General features: G+C 43.6%; 1 protein-coding gene across 2 annotated transcripts in view; it reads right to left on the bottom strand.

The window, feature by feature from the left end:
• Positions 1 to 8,531: 8,531 nt before the first annotated feature.
• The window catches only part of ZC3H12C (zinc finger CCCH-type containing 12C), a 68,413-nt gene continuing 60,230 nt past the window's right edge, over positions 8,532 to 16,714 (bottom strand). For both annotated transcript variants that reach the window (XM_036895680.2, XM_036895681.2), the window contains exons 5-6: positions 16,347 to 16,453; positions 8,532 to 15,733 (exon numbers count right to left, since the gene is read on the bottom strand). In XM_036895680.2, the coding sequence (XP_036751575.2) occupies positions 14,337 to 15,733; positions 16,347 to 16,453 (1,504 nt within the window). In that variant the 3' untranslated portion in view covers positions 8,532 to 14,336. The remainder of the gene's footprint in view (positions 15,734 to 16,346; positions 16,454 to 16,714) is intronic.

Genomic DNA, 16,714 nt, shown 5'->3' with positions numbered 1-16,714 from the left:
TAAGTAGCTCCAGGCCTGAGGACCCACAGCCCCCAACCATAATGTGAGTGTGTGTAGGTGTGTAGCCTGGCCCCAGCCACCCCCTAAGTTTTGCTCGCTCAGATTCAGACACATTCTAAGGTAATGCCTGGAATGGGGCAACAAAGGAGCTTTGTCTATTCATTCATCATACATTTACTAAGCAACCATATAAATCAAGTCCTGGCTGTTACGAAGTTAATACTCCAGAATTGGGAGATGAGCAATAAATCAACTATGTGGTGTGTCAGATGGTGGTAAATGCCACTGAGTAAATATAGAGACAGTGCTGGAGTTGCAATTTTATAACTAGCAGTCATTAAGTCTTCACTGAGAAGGTGACAATGAGTGTGGACATGAAGAAGTGAGAGAAGGGTCCAAGCAGGCACCTGAGGGGAGGAAACCGGGCAGGGGGAGTGACACCCTGAGACGGGTGGGGTAGAGTATGTGGGAGAAATAGCTAAAAGACCAGTGGAAGAGCTGGCATCCCACAGAGCAGAGGGCGAGCATCATGCTCTTTGGTTTCTCGGAAGTAGCCTGCGGGAGGCAGGTAACAAGGGAGGGGACCTGCCCTTAGCAAGGGGATGGCCAGCGTGTCAGCAGGGGATGCGCCCTTTGTGGAGCAGTCTCAGCTCTGGCCTGCGGGGTGGGGAAGGTTCCGAAGGGTGAGGCATGGGAGAAACAAGTCCAGGTCCACAGGTGGTGCTGACAAGGGAAGCGCTGGCAGTTTGAGGGAACAGGATGGGGTGCAGCTTGGCCTGTGTATGGAATGCTGAGAACTGAAGGTCAAAGCAGATCTATACGTTTGCCTCAAAGGTTGCGGCTGGGTAGCTTTCCTCCCGACCTGTGTAGAGGCCTAAAGCAGGAAGTGTGTCCAAGCCGACCCGCAAACGCACTGCGGGGTTTTCAGCAGAGGTTTCTTTACACTTTTAATGACCTTCTGTATGATTTTAAGAGAATATTCTGGTTGCTCTGTGGAAAATGGGTTTGGGGGTCAAGAATGGAATTGGGAAGATGACTACTTAATGTTCTAGGGGTCATTTATGGGCCAGGGCAGGAGCAGGCATCGGTGTTTGCTGCGGTACACCTCACAAGGTGGTGTTGGTTGCTACTCTGCCTCAGGCACACGATTTACTTTCATGGACAGACATGTGGCAAAACCCTGGCCCCTCATCACCCAGTAGCAGCTGGGTTTGCTTCGGCCTCTGAGGCGTGCCCTGCGCCAGCTCCTCTTCCCCTTGCTCGCAAGTTGGTCTTGTTTGCACTTTGGCAAGGATGGACGATTGCAACAGTGCCCCCCTGCTGACCTGCCTCTAGTTCTATCATCCTCCTCAAAACTGTGATCTACCATTTAGTTCCTATTTAAAAACCACCAGCATTTTTACTGGCCCCAGTATTGCCTATTTGCGGGGACCCCAGCCCCAGACGTCTTCAGGAGCCAGACACGGCCATCTGGCCTCGGTGTAACTCCCAGTTTCCCCTCCATAACTCAGACTTTGTCTACTCTCTAAACTTCTCCATCCTTGGAAAGTGCTGTGCCAGGCCGCTTTGCTTTTGTGCATGGTTTCTTCTGACATTTATGTTTTCTGCTCCCTTAATCAATCAACCTCTGGGACCCAGGTCCAAGGTCACTTTCTCTGTGAAATGTCCCCATCTGCCCACAGCATCATCATTGTTTGCAAGCATTCTGGACTGCTTCCCTTGTTCCCCTTAGACTGAGCTCCTCAAGGGCTGAAGCCAAATGAGATAATAGCTAAATATAGCCCTGAACATGAAGCTCGGGGTGGTAACCATTAGTTCTCTCTGCATAATAGTCTTCCTCAGCACCCTACTTACCAACTGCTAATTTTGCAGTTGCCGAATGAATCAATTAGTCAAAGAGAAAAACTGAACCCAACACAGCTATTGCTCTTGGGGCACACGTGGCTGGGCAGAGGGAGAGAGGCAGTGAGTGGGTGGGCAAGCGATTCCTCGGATGGCGGTCCGCCCTCAGCGACGGGGGCCGAGCTGCCATGAGAAAGGCCGAGGGAGCTGCTGGCGTTTCTGCGGAGCCTCGCCCTTGTCTCTGCTGGGGAAGCAGAGATGGAGAGTTACTCCTGCGGATGAGGCTGCAGGACCCGGCCTGCAGGAATCAGTGCTGCACGCGTGCTGCGGGAAGGGCAGGCCTGCAGTGGGTGTGGGGGCAGGCGGTGCACCCGGCCGTGTCCCCCTGATGGGCCGGCTTTGAAGGTTACAAGGATTCTGGCTTCATCATACAGGCAGAGTGTGTGTAGTTGGGGCGGGAGGTGGGGGGTCTTGAAGGCCTCTGGGAAGTGCGTCATTAGAAGGTTAACTCCCGTGTGGCTCCGGTGTAGCTACTAGGAAGAGGGAGGAGGCAGACACGGCAGGAAGAGGCCGCTACCAAGTCAGGGCAGACGGGCGGGCGGGCGAGGTGCTTGGGGAGCTGCCGTGCGGAGGGTGAGGGAAGGGAAGGGCTGGAGGCAAGGCTCAGGCCGGGGCTGGAAATGGGCCCCGTGTCTTTCTGTATCTGTTATGTGCAGGCTCTGGTGCAGGACGTGCTATGCAGATGTGTTAGTACACGGACATCCCGGGAAGGTGGTAAAAAGATTCTTTTTCGGTTGAGGAAGCTGCTGAGCATCAGGATTAAAGACCTGCTCAGGATGGAAATGTGGCTGGGGAGCACCAGGTCTGTCTGGCTGCAAAGTTCGCGCGCTTTCCGCTGTGCCCACTGCCTCGCCCGCTGCAGGAGTCCACACTGCTTTTCCTAAACCAGAGAATAGTCGGCATCTCACCATTTCCTTCATCCTGCTCAGAGGTGGGAAGATAGAACTCTTCTGTAGGGGCCCCTCGTTCCCTCCACCCCCTGTCCTTGCTGTTAGCTTCTCTGCTTTGCCCAAGGCTCTAGGCATCGTCTCCCTTTCCGCTGTAGCTTTAGAACTTGAAAAAGCCGTGTCTCTCAAAATGCACTGGGAGGATACAGCTGGCCTCAGAAATGCTGGGTCTCCTAGGGTCAAGGGTCGTAGGGGCGAAGATCAGTGGGTGGTTGCAGGGGAGGCAGTGCTTTGGCCTGAAGCAGAGTTGGGGGACGTTGTGCTGGCTCCTGCAGCGGGCAAAGGCTCAGGAAGGCAGTCTGTGGACACTGCCACCTGTCGGATGAGTAAACAGACCCTCAGGATGGGCTGTTAGTCAACGAACATCCCCACCCCCTGGGCTCCTTAGCAGCTGGGGAAGCAAGTATGGTGACTGTCCTCCTCCTCTAACTTCTGCTCAGGCCTCTAGAGCCCCAGTTGCTCAATCCATGAATACATACGTATTTTCAAAGTGCAACCAGGGCTGTGACTAGATTTAAGTGTTCCCTGCCCCATTCCCTGACCACCTGGCATTTCCTGCTACTTCTGGGAAGTGGCATCAGACATCTGCATGTTAAATTCTGTGACAGAGATGGAAGGGCTTCTTCCAATGCCAGTTGCCATATTCCTTTCTTCCCTCTCCCTACGCCCACCGCCACCTGGTGATCTCAGTGTCCCCAGGCAACCTCTCCTTAGGGAGCGTGAGGGGCTACAGCTGAGAATCCCGGTCTTTCTGGATGATTGAACCAGGAAGAGATGATAGGGCAAAGCAAGAGCCAGTGAGCTGCTGCCTGAGGGAAGCTGAAGTCTGGGGGGACCTGGACTGGTGGACCCTAACCTGCATCCCCCTTGGGCCAGTGACCTCCTTCAGTCCCAAACACACTCTTTCTCCCTGAGCTCAGCGGTCCACGAAGTTGGGCTTGGATGAGGACACACATTTTGTTCCCCAACCTGCTTTAGAATTCGCAGGGGGTTAATGATCTCATTCACAACAGGTGCAGTGTGCAATGTCTTAATCTTGTTAATTTGATAACATACACAGTAAGCCCATGAAATCTCCTTTGGTTTATTGAATAGCTTTTCATGTAGTTATGAAAATGTATTGCCCTCTCTTTTCATCCTTCCACATGCATATTTGAAACAATTATTCAAATGAATGATAATTACATCTTTGAAAAGTAGAGGGAGGAGAGAAGATCTTTGAAGATTGTGCCCTGGGGCTGAGTGTCCTGCTGGCAGGGCTCCCGAGGGGCTGAAGGGTGACCAGTGGGTATGAGGCTTGTGCACAGATCAGAGCAGGCAGGGCTGAGGGTGTGGTGAGTGGCAGGTACGTTTAAACGCTGTATTTCCTATTCTTTCAGCATTCTGTCCCTCACTGAGCCCTTTTGGAAAACTAGGAAGGGAGTCTGTTGGACCACCTGATTAAACTATTCTATTTCTAATCTCATGCTGAAATCGTGCAAAAAGAAAATGTGGGAAATGCAAATGGCAGCTGCTTCAATAAAAGGTGCTGTTCGCAGTGAGCACTGTCAAGAGTGGAAGCTAAACGGAGCTTCTGGAAAACCACCTGAGAAGGGCTTTATGCATGACTGGAAACGTTAGAAATGAATGTACTGCCTTTTACTCTCTAGGACAACAAAGAGTGCTTGCAGAGTGGAGACAGAAGTCTAGACTCTAAAATGATCTCCTTCTGGCACAGAACTGACCAGTTTTACTTATCAGAGAGGCTGTAAAATATGGATTTTCCCGGGCCCTGAGCACAGAGCCCTGGTCAGCCGGCTAGGGTCCTGGGCCAAGGCCATCAGCACGAGCTCCGGGACAGGGGGTGCTCTGAGTCCCCTCCATGTGGCATCTTGGTCATGGCTATTTGTATGTGAAAGTGCAGGGTTGAAGGTGTGTGGGTCTCCTGAACTAGAAAAAAGTTTTAATTCATATTTTTCCTGGTCTTTCCCTGCCCCCCAGTAAAGTCATAGCATATTCAAGTATGTGCAGTTACGATGTTACTGGTATTTATTCCTCGGACGTAGATGTTTATAAAATAATCCATCCAAGGCTGATGATGGGCTCCGGCACTGTCTTGCAGCATAGGAAAGAGAAAAAAGAATTTTGGAAGCATATAGAGACAGATTTGCCTTTGACCAACTGCTTTAACCTTCCTAAGTCTTAGCCGTTACATCTACCCCTATTTTAGAAATTAGAGAACTATCTCATAGGATTTTTAATTAGAGGACTGGGCCCTCAAATGGGAGGTCTCCTCATGACCCCTATTGTTCCAAATTTGAGAGCGGTTTTTCCCTTTACGCTTTCCCTCCTAGTTTATAACTATCATCCAACTTCATCTGACGTTTCCCCAGCAGTATGCACTGTTTACCTGAGACCACAGGGCCTCCTATTTCTCTGTGCAGATGGGCTCTGTTGGTTCCTGTTCAGCGGACTGACGTTCCCTTCTGCTCAGGCCGCGGCCGTGGGGCTGGGGGTGGGGGGCAGGCGCCGCAGACTTCGCTGAGCAGCACCTTCAGGAGTGAGCGGAACACAGCGGCGGGGGCGGGGGCGCGGGTACGCAGTCTGTGACCTACTGAACTGTGAGCTTCTGGGAGGTTTACCCTTCTGTTTTATGAAGAAAACCCTTAAGCCAAGAAGGACCTCACAACAGGAGTAGCAGGAAAATGGGGTGCCAAGAACTCTTCAAAAGGTTAGAATGTCAGCCCTGAAAATGACCAGACCACTGAATGTATCACATCACAGCGACTGGCAGACTTCAAACCCTTCCACAATATACTTTCATAGCTATGGAGGCTCTAACAAGAACACCTGAGAATGACTGTGTATTTACATAACAGTGCTGTCTCGTGGTGAACACATGAGATGGATCTGCCTGTTTAAACTCATTTAGTCCTAAGCACCCGAGTTGCTGAGGCGACCACCCCGAGTGGCCCCCTGCCTGTCTCCACGCTAGGGACGTGGGCCACAGGTCCAGGCCCCAGAGGCTGGGCTCCAACACCAAGGCTCATAACTGCCTGCAGATAGAAACACATTTTCTAAAAAATCTTAGAACATTTAAAACATTGAAATACTAAAAAAAAAACCCAACCCTTTAAAAACACCAAATGAACATCAACTTGAAAATGGCACCTGAGGCTGAGGCACAAATGCTTATCGGTCAGTATATGTTTAGTTAATGAGGCCCACCATAGGCATTTGTTTTGAGCAAGTTCACCATTACAGTTTTTATGAAGAAAACCCTTCAACATCACCTTTTACAGCTCTTCCTTTCCCAAATACTGACTCATCAGTGTACGGATCCTGTCACCTACGACACCGGTCCTGGTGGAGGGTAAAAAAACCACTGGCTCTAGTCCACACAGTCGGCTGATCTCATATTCTCCTTGGGTACTCAGCTTGGCCTCATCCCCTGATAATTTACTTTGGATATACTGAGTTCTCTGCCACCTGCAGGGAACATGGATCACATCAGCTGTTGGAGCTGAACTCACCTAAATCCATGAGATCCCAGTCAGATAGCATGAGAAAGGAGGGTACAGCTTGGGGGAAGAGAAACCCTGACAGCGGCAAGTAGCAATTTTAGGAAAAGAGTAAATGTCTGAAAAGCAATAAAGGGGAATGTGGATAAAATGAGAGTTCCCGTGGCCAGGATTCTCACCTGGCCCTGGTTGACTAGCTCACTGCACACCTGTGGGCAATACATGACTGTTGACTATATAAAGAGCTCCGCCCAGTGCTTTGGGCACGACCTGGCGGCAGGACTGCAAGGCTGCAGGAGAGCAGAGCAGAGGCTGGAGTGGTGGCAGCACCGAGGACAGAGGCCCAGAGGATGGCTGTGCAGACAGAGGGGCCCAGAGGCAGAGACCAGCTTGCTGCATGCACTCACTCTGAGTGAACGGGATTCTAGAGACTGACCTGCCACCTGGAAATAAAGTTGGGTATAACACTTTCACCCCAAGAACATTTTGCTGTCATTTTCTTTGGTCACATTGAATCCATAGCGAACTTGCCCGGGGCTGAAACCCACTGGCAACACAATTGGCATAGTTGGCAGGATTCACTGTTGACCAAGGAAAAAGACAGGATGTCCTTATGGGACTGAAAGTTCCCCGAGGGGAGGAGCAGCCCCCTCCCCAGGTCGTCGAGCACTCTATGGTCTGCCCCTATACTCAGGCTGAGCCGGGGGCTGTGGGACTTAGGGGTGGATGGAATTGTTCTTTCGGTCTCAGAGATGGGAAAGCTGTCTTCCCTGACAGTGCAGCTGGCCTTGAGGCAGCGATTACAAAATGCGAGGTGACACATACAGTAGCTGAAGCAATGAGAACCTGGAAATAAGACCTGTTACTCACAGGAGGAATTTCAGGGGCCTCATGAGGGTTACGAGGACACAGATGTGGGTTGATTTGATATGGGCAGGAGTAGATGGAAGGAAATTAGACGGGAAGCCAAATAGGATCTTACTGGAGCTATGTCAACAGCTGAAACCAGAGCAGCAGTTCCAGCCATTAAGGCCAAAGAGGCAGAGGTCAGAGACAGAGCCACGAGTCTGGCCTGTGTGTCTGCAAGGCTTTTTGCTGGAGAGGCTGGAGAACAATGTTCGAGCTTCCTTGCACAGGGACCATTGCAGAGGACTAAGGGAACATAGACTGAGAGGAGAGAATCCTGGAGGGGTGGAGTGTGGATAAAATGAGAGTTCCTGTGGCTGGGATTCTCACCTAGCTGTGGTTGACTAGCTCACTGCACACCTGTGAGCAGTACATGGCTGTTGACTCTATAAAAAGAGCTCTGCCCAGTTCTCTGGGCACAATATGGTGGCATGGGTGCAAGGCTGCAGGAGAGCAGAGCAGGGCTGGAGTGGTGGCAGCGCCAAGGACAGAGGCCCAGAGGACGGCTGTGCAGGACGACTGTGCATAGAGGCCCAGAGGACAGAGACCAGCTTGCTGCACGCACACACGCTCTGAGTGAATGGAATTTTAGTGCCTGACCTGCCACTGTGAGAAAAAAGTTGGGTATAACACTTTCACCCCAAGAACATTTTGCTGTCATTTTCTTTGGTCACACTGAATCCATAGCGAACTTGCCCAGGGCTGAAACCCATTGGCAAGACAGGGAAAAATCTGGTATCTGCACAAAAAGTTTCTTATGTGCTGACATAGAACATGAGTGTGTTAAATCATGAAGATTAGACCATTTTGGAATTGTGACTGTACTTGAAGTATTTTCAATTCCTAGGAGGTCTTAAAAGAAGGGAAGCGAATATACCTGGGGGAGGCATACTAAGATATTAATTCATTAGTGAGCTGCCTGACTCAGGTGAGGAGAGATGCAGACAAGGGTCTGTGCGACACGAGGAAGGCCTCATCAGGTCGGGAGGGGGGCGGGGCAGCCTGAAGGCAACGCCAGAGAACAGCTCAGGTTCATCATGGATAGACTATTAGAACAATAAGGAATGACTAATTATCTTTAGCATTTAATTTCAATTTTCATATGAATGAATTGTGGCTCTCACACACTGACACTGAACATGTGCTTATCCTACAGAAGATTGGCTGCTGAATGCAGGCAAGCTGAGAGACTAGAGAAGGATGGTTTCATTCACTTAGCATCTGTGCTGCTGCATGAGCTCAGTTTCTTCATGGAAAAAAAAACAATGAACCACCGTAAGAAAAATGAATCTTTAATATTTTTCTCAGTGGCAGAGTCACATAGCTGTTTTGATAGGAATTTCTAGTAGATCTAAAATACTGCTTTTTGGAGTTGTAAAAATTCCATTACAGAATCACACAAAATAGACACAGGATAAATAGAATCACATCAGCTTATCTATCAGATAGATGGTTCCAAACATATTCTTTGCCTTATTTTTCTAAAAGAAAAGTTTGAAAAAGGTCTAACTGGAAATGTTACCATCAGCATACAATAGTTTTGAGAGGAAAAAAACCTAAAAGGAAAAGAAAATCAGTAACCTGGTTCACTTGTGTTGTTAACGTCTATGTCTATGCAAAAATTCGCATATTTATGGGTACTCTGTATTACCTAGGAAATTTATAATTTCAAAAACCAAAGGGATGTACAACATATTCTTTTAAAATTTTAAACCATTGCTCTTCAATGTCTTTTTCCCGAGACATAAGGTGCTTTAAGAAAAGGGTAAAAAACTTTAATGGACAATTTGTTATTCATCTGCAATAACTGGACAGAACATTAGCAAATTTGGCACATGTTTTAAAAAGTGAAAAACATGCATTTTTTACTGCCAAATGCTCAAAACCTTAAATTGTTTTTAAATCTGAAAGACAAAGGATCTAAGGGAAAAAGCCACCCCTTGATATGTAACAGTGTTACTGTAACTGAAGCAAAAAGCAACGGATAGCATTAAAGAAAAAATAACCATTGAAAACAGTAAACACTGTTAAAAGCTAGAGTTGTATTCCTATATTAAAAGAAAGTGTAACTACTTATGTGGATGATGCTGTTCAAAACTATGTAATATTCTTACACAAATGATATTAACACACTTCATAAAGCCCTGTGAAGGAATGTGCTCAGCACTGTGCACCTCAGTGAACCAAACATCACATATCAAGTTAAGAATATCATTCACCAAGGACAGTCCTAAGGTGTCTAAAAAAAACCTGTACTAAAGGTTTGGACAGAGAAAGCAGCAATATACTTTGTTTTTTATAGTCACAATACAGCAAATGCACTCACATTATAGCTACAATTACACTAGCCACAATTTTTAATCTTACAGAATAAAGCTATAGTATGTGAAATTACAACATATTTATCTTCTTTAAAACCATTTTAAAGAAGGGCTGACAGATCAGTCATTTTTTTATAAGTCAAAAACCAGAAAAATGTAACTGATAGGTGCAGTCCTTAAAGTATTTCTAGGCTTATAAGCTAATTTTCAAAATACTACATAAGTTTTGGTCCATGAGGCCCTTAAAAAACAAAAGGTAGGTTAGGGATTCTGATTTATCAATAGAAATACAAAGTTTATGAAAAACTTTCAATACTTATTAAAACATCTTATTACAGAATGCTTTTTTTGTGGGTGTGTGGTTAAACACAAGAAATATCTCCAATCATGGGTATGACAAAGTAAAAAACAAATGAATAAAGATGTTTTAATATGACTTACAATTTTCTTTGCATGTCAACTGCAATACAATTATCATTTCTCATATTAAAGTATGTCAGGATTTACTACTTAATATGTGCCTGTCTTCCTCTAAGGCAAGATCAGCAAACTATAGCCCACAGGCCAAATCTTGCTGCTGCCTGTTTCTGTAAATAAAGTTTTATTGGCACAGAGCCCTGCTCGTCCATTTATTGTCTGTGGCTGCTTTGATTGATTAGGGTAGAGGTGAGTAGTTTATAGACCATGTGATTCTCCAAGCTTGAATTAGTTGCTATCTGATTCTTTAGAGAAGTTTGTCAACCCTTGCCCCAGGGAATTTCCCAAACCAATTAAAAATAATGCTTTGTTTCTCTACTTTTATTATCACTGTTTTTTCTTATTCAAAGAATGTGTGTACTTCATGTATCTTCATGTATCTTATACTTCATTTTACTTGTTGGTGTACACCTTGGATGCCCAACATCCTATGTTTAATATATTTGGAACAGAAGCATTCTCTCTGGCCATGACTGGTTTGACTTCAGGTCACTCATGAATTCTCCAGGAGCTGGGTAATGAAATGGATGAGCCATACACTAACAGAATGGCTGGAAAACTGTACATTCTACCTTGACTAAGGAAACTGGATAGCATAAAGAATAATGAAAACCAAATACACCTTAAGTTATGTGCCATTAAGTTATTAAATCAGGGAAGGTAGCATGAGTTTTCAAGAGACACAGACACACACACAGACACACACACACACACACACAGAGCTACCTTCCCACTTATCACAAATAACTACAACATCATCAAAGTATATTTGTTTTTTAAATATATTACTGTCCATATACATATAGATACATCCATAAAAGACATGTTAAATAATTATCTATGTAATCACTACTACTTTAAGGTATTCTGTGTGTATTTTAAAATTACACATTCTACTAAAATTATCAAAATAATTATTTAAAAATACCAAGAATAAAACTAGTGAAGAATTACTTTCCATTCAAGTGGTTCTTAATCTTATCATTGGTCAGACTCCAGACTTGGTCATCCTTCACTCAAAGAAACACAGTCCAGTTGAGGAAAAGTTAGCTATCAAAAGTGTAACACCTTCTATTTTTAATACTTCATAACAAATATGTACGCATGTGTGTGTGTATATAAAACATACACACACACATAAAAACATTCTTCTTAGTTATATTACATATTCTTATGAATGGATTTTCATAAAAACAAAAAGTTCAAGTTTCTACCAATACCAGTATTTTATACTGGTGTGCATTTCTTTCAAATACTTAGGTCAATGACAAACTCTCTCAGGATACAGAGATCATAAAAAGGAGACTGCAAACTTACATATCACATGCAAGAAAGGAGGAAATACTAATGGCCAGTATTTGGCTCAGTGGATACTATTCCCTCTGCACTGACACAGAGGCGACGAACTGGGCAAACTACAATGTCATGTACAGTCAGCTGTCAGTTATTCAGGGGCAGGATATTCCGATCAGAGTCTTTTTATCAGTTGACCACTTTTGGCAGCTTCACAACTTAATAACACAGATCATTCTGGTTATTTATTAGCAAGTCTGGTAAAAGATATGACTAAGGTGAAAGTTTTGGCTAAAATAAAGGTTTGGGATCAGCTATGGACTTAATTTAATGATGGACCCTTTTACTTATTGCTTTTTTAATAATTAAGAGTTTGCTGTTTCTAAAGTGTCGAATATCTCATTCTAAAGCTCTGAAATAATATTTAAAAAAGATAAATTGTCCTTTTGAGATAGGAAAACTGCTGTTTCCTAACTAAACAATTATACTGAAGGATTTCAGTGTGATAGCTCAGAGCTATTGACTTCAGGACAGGTGGCTGCTGCAAGCGACACTACTGTTCCAGTTTTACAATCCATGAAGCAATGACAAATAGCTAAAAGCATTAATTAGGAGGTCAAATTAAAGGTGTGATTAACATTTCACCTAAGATCTCATTTAAATAAATATAGTAAGTTTGGCAGAATCTTCAAACAATTAAAACACTAAAATTAAGAAAACAGAAACAAAACCTACATGTACAATTTAAAAAGACTCCATACTAAAAAAAAAGTTTTAGACTATGACTAAAAAGGTACTACACATTTGTAACCCTATATTTGGCACTGATTTAGCCTCTACATTTAAACTTGTTCTACAGAGAGTGACCCACAAAATCAAGGGGAACAGTTTCACAAGTGAGTGGCAGGGCTGCCCTCAGACACCACTCGGAACGGTCTGCGCGGCAGCACCCGCATTGCTTCTGAGTGCAGATGAGTGCCACATTCACCTCAGAAACAACGGCAGTAATTGTGTACAACACCACTTTCCTGAATTAAGTTTGCTGAACACGGTTCAGATTATTGGATATGTCAATATGCACAATGCCTTTTAGAAGCATTTACTGTAATACCCAAATCCTACTTCGTGCAACACACAGTGTCACACAAGTAGTGAAAATGTTATCCTAGTCAAAGGTGCTTGGACATTATTTTCAGGCAGCATTTTACCTTTATTTTAAGTTCACACTAGATAAGTTTTAGGAGAAAGAAAATGCCAATAAATTTATTTAATATATTTTAATGTATTATATAAAACTAAGACAGACACTTTTATTTACTTAAATTGTTACTTTTACTTTCTACCCTATGCTAGACCTCAACTTTAAAAATTTGTATTTAAATAAGGGATAAAATGGTGCCCAAAAGTCTAATCATAGTTATACACGTTTGTGTTTTAACTAGATCTACAAATCAAAATAGTCCTTATAGTTAAAAAGATACAATTTGTATCAACAGTAAAAGGTACTTTCTGGTTTTTTCAGGGCTTTACTTCAAACTGCAGCATTTAGAATAATCGGAATAACCAGGGCATCTAGGCAGACTACAGAAACATCTCAGAATGAGTCTGTTACACTAAGTACAACTCAAAAACTGGAGGCAACAGTGAAGTTCATTTCAGTCACACAACTGTCTGCCACTGGCTGCAGTATCTACCTTCTAACTAGCAAAATGAATCGTGTCTAGCAAAACCCATGACTTTGAAACCAGAAATATCCCTTACTAATACTAGAACAGACTTTAGTCTGTATCTAAAACTACACTATTTGTGGCAAGAATCTGGCCTTAATAATATAACAGACCCTCAAAAAACTACCTTCAGGAAAATGGAAAATATACAGTATCTTACAAAAATTTTAAGTTACCATTTACAACTTCCTTCATCACCATTTCTATAGTGCATTAACAATACACGTTGCATATCCTTAACACGTAAAACCACCTCAGGCCAGTCTTGATAAATAGCAGGAAAGCTAAAGAGTATATTAAATATAAAAGTTTCATTAAGAATAGTTAGATTCATTAAAAACAGGCAAATACTGGGAAAGGGTTATTTTATCCAGTATTGTCGCACCCCCAAACAAAAAGACAAAACACATTAAAAATATAGGTTAATGGAAATCTAGGAATTCAATTCCCTTTCTATTGCCTAAAAGCACATCATAGCTGGATAACAAAGCTCTAAACTGGAACAATTACGGCTTTTGCCTTATTCATAAAAAAAAAATGGAAATATTTTTTTCCATTGATTGCATCTGCTTTCCTCTAATTTGACCACATTAAATTACTTAACAGAAAAAAAATAAAACAATGAAAAGTGCCATATTGTAAATCATTCTAATATATAGTGTTACCCATTTCAACATAAACTGGTAACTTACATTTTGTTTAAAATATAAAGTCAGTGCTGTAGTATATCTTTGTTTCTATAAATAATGATTATAGCACAAAGAAGCCCACTTTCCCCAAATAAAAATAACTTAAAAAGCTGTAAAAGATTCCAATTAAGCCTGGCTTGAAAAAATAGTTTGCTAGGTCTAGCCCAATGTTCAACATTCTAAAGGTATTGTAATTGCTCTTATTTGATAGACAAACACTAAGTTAATAAAACATGAAACAAGGATAAAAAGTGCTGCATATAAACCCCTGATGCACCAAAAGATTAATATCAAAGATCACAGATACATCTAATAAATCAAACTGGAAAAATTTCCAGCCAGGGATATAGCTTTAAAAAGGAAATGTTAAAAAAAAAAGGTTTGAAAGTAAAGCAATCCCATGATACTTCCACTGTGGGGCTATGCATACAAGTTCCATGATACAGGATCTCACATAAATGGATACTATATAACCTCCCTGCTGAGAAGGAGATCACATGTGCTACTGTAGCAAACCTCCCTCAGCATTTGAGCTGAACAAAAACTACTAAACACCACAAAGATGCATCACCTCTCAATAGCCCAACTGTGCTTTCTCCACTAAAATGGCTGCAGCTAGCTGCTGGGCATCTGTTACGTGAGGGTTCCTTTTCATGACAATTCTCACAAGGTCAGGTGGGAAGATGTTGCACAAGTTGATGTAAATCTTCTCACGGTTGTCCTGATACCGTGGGGGATCCTGCGGCACTCTGCAGAACGGTATGCGCCACGCGGGCTCTCGCTGCTCGGGAAGGCTCTGGAAGGTGAACTGCTCATAGCACGGCTGTGTGGAGCTGTCAGGCAGGGAGTAAGTTTGTCGGTAGCCATAGGCATCCACCCCGTAACTCTGCCTATCCCAGCTTCCCAGTCCTTCCTGGTGGGAGCAAGGCTTTCTTTGTCTTGAAGGGGAACTGTCATACAGCCGAGAGTCAGAAATGCTGTCTATTCTTGTGGTCACTAAGGACCGCCCGAGGCGCGGTGCCTGAGCACGTGCTGAGCTCGGAGGAGAGGGGTAATCACCAGGACAGCTGGAGCGGGCCCCCACGGTTGCGTGCTGCAGATGCACAGCCAGATGTGGGAGAGGAGGCTTGTGATGGTACTTTGGTTCTTCATGACTGTAACTCTGCACTCTGGTTAAGGGGTCATGGAAATTCTGCAGGAAGGGTTGGGAATTAAGGCGGCTATGAGGGTGCATGTGTTGACACTTCAAATTCTCTTCTAGTTGTGGGTCAGGAGAACTGACGTAGGACCGGTCATTGTACCCCACATATGAGTCACTGCTCCCACAGCTCAGGCTCCCTTCACTGCTGCAGTCAGAAGCTACAGAACTTATCCTGTAGTCTGTGTCTAAGGAGAAACGCCTTTCAGGACTTCGTGGGCCTGAGATACTCAGATTTGAGTATGCATTCAGCATGGAATAACACCCAATGTCAACAGGTGAGTCGCATTGTGGATACTGTTCGTAAGGCATTGGGGTTCCATGATTTTTGGTTGCCACCATCACTGGAGGGTATTGTCCCTGTGGTCTTTGATCCTGAGGTGGGAAATGAGCTCCAGGTGGAAGGCCATTGCTTATAGATGTAGTGCTTTGGGGTTTTGCAGTAGAAGTAGCCGGTATACTAACCAAGGAAGGTACAGACCTGGTTTCCAATTTGTTTTTGGTGGGAAGCTTTTCCTCTAGGTCTTGGTAGACCTGAGTCCTTATGCTTGGATCCGATTGCCTCTTTGGAGCACCTCGTTTGACATCTGACGTGCTGTCAGCCTTAGTGCTGCAGGGAACGCTGTTGCTTTTCACCAGTCCTCCTTCACTTGCAGTTTTGGTGGCTGTATTTCTAGACATGGCACGAAGTTCATCAGCCACTGACCGCTGAGGCTGACTGCCCCTTTCGGGATGATAATATTTGCACTTGTGTCCATAGGTACACTTCTTTCCTACGAAAAGCAAAATCAATTAGTCAAAGAAGCATACAGCACCAGATCCTGAAATAAACCAAGGCAGAAATGGGCACTACGTTGTGTAGTTCCTATGCTCTTTACTTTTGAGAAATGTCACCTTTCAGTCTTCCCACTTCAGTGCTATCAAGAGCAGTAAGAAAGAGTTGGCCAAATGATTAATAATCACCTCCAGAGTTTTTGGTTAATGTACTGTGTCCTCAACTCCTACCTGTCTCTTTTCTTCCAGTATGACTTTTTAATCAGGTAGGACACTGTTTTGAAGAGCAAAATGTACTTCCTTAACATGATAGAAACATGCTAACCTGACGTGTATCTAGATGCAACAACTCCAAATTTTTATCTGCCTGACAACTAATTTCATGTAGAATTAACTGAGTTTTTGAAACCGTGTTTTAAATTCAAGGAAATGCATTTGCACTGAACCCAAGTAGGTAAAAATAACTTTCATGGATAAGATGTTTTTTAAAAACTTAATTATACTAAAAAGGACCACATATTAAGACATTCAAAATTCAGAATGTTATTAACAAAAGTTTAACAACGTATTGTGTTCTAAAGGCATATATTAAATACTCATAAAGACAGTTACCATATGGGCAAGGCTGCTTTTTGTGTTCAGGAACAATAGGTTTCTTCCTCAGAAAATTATCCAGACTTGGGCCATGTCTGCCAAGAGGGTCATCAGGAGGCATGAACCTGTCATGGATATAATACAAAATTATACCAAAGTAGGAGAGTGGTAATTTAATTCTAAAGACAGGGTGTAAAGATTTATTCATTCTAAAGTATGTTCTTTGAAATTTTAATCCAAGTATTTTGATTCAACATTTACAGGATAAAAAAGTCAGTACATGACGTTGTCTTTTCTTAATGAAAATGAAACTAAAATGTTCAAAACTTAACTCATATTTGTTTTAATTCAAGTATGTTTTGAACCTAGTATATTCGAATTAATTC

Source organism: Manis pentadactyla, chromosome 13 (genome assembly GCF_030020395.1).
Source record: "Manis pentadactyla isolate mManPen7 chromosome 13, mManPen7.hap1, whole genome shotgun sequence".
In the NCBI taxonomy this organism is placed as follows: domain Eukaryota; kingdom Metazoa; phylum Chordata; class Mammalia; order Pholidota; family Manidae; genus Manis; species Manis pentadactyla.
The sequence above is the reverse complement of the archived record's forward strand: the minus strand, read 5'-3'. Positions and strand labels throughout refer to the sequence as shown.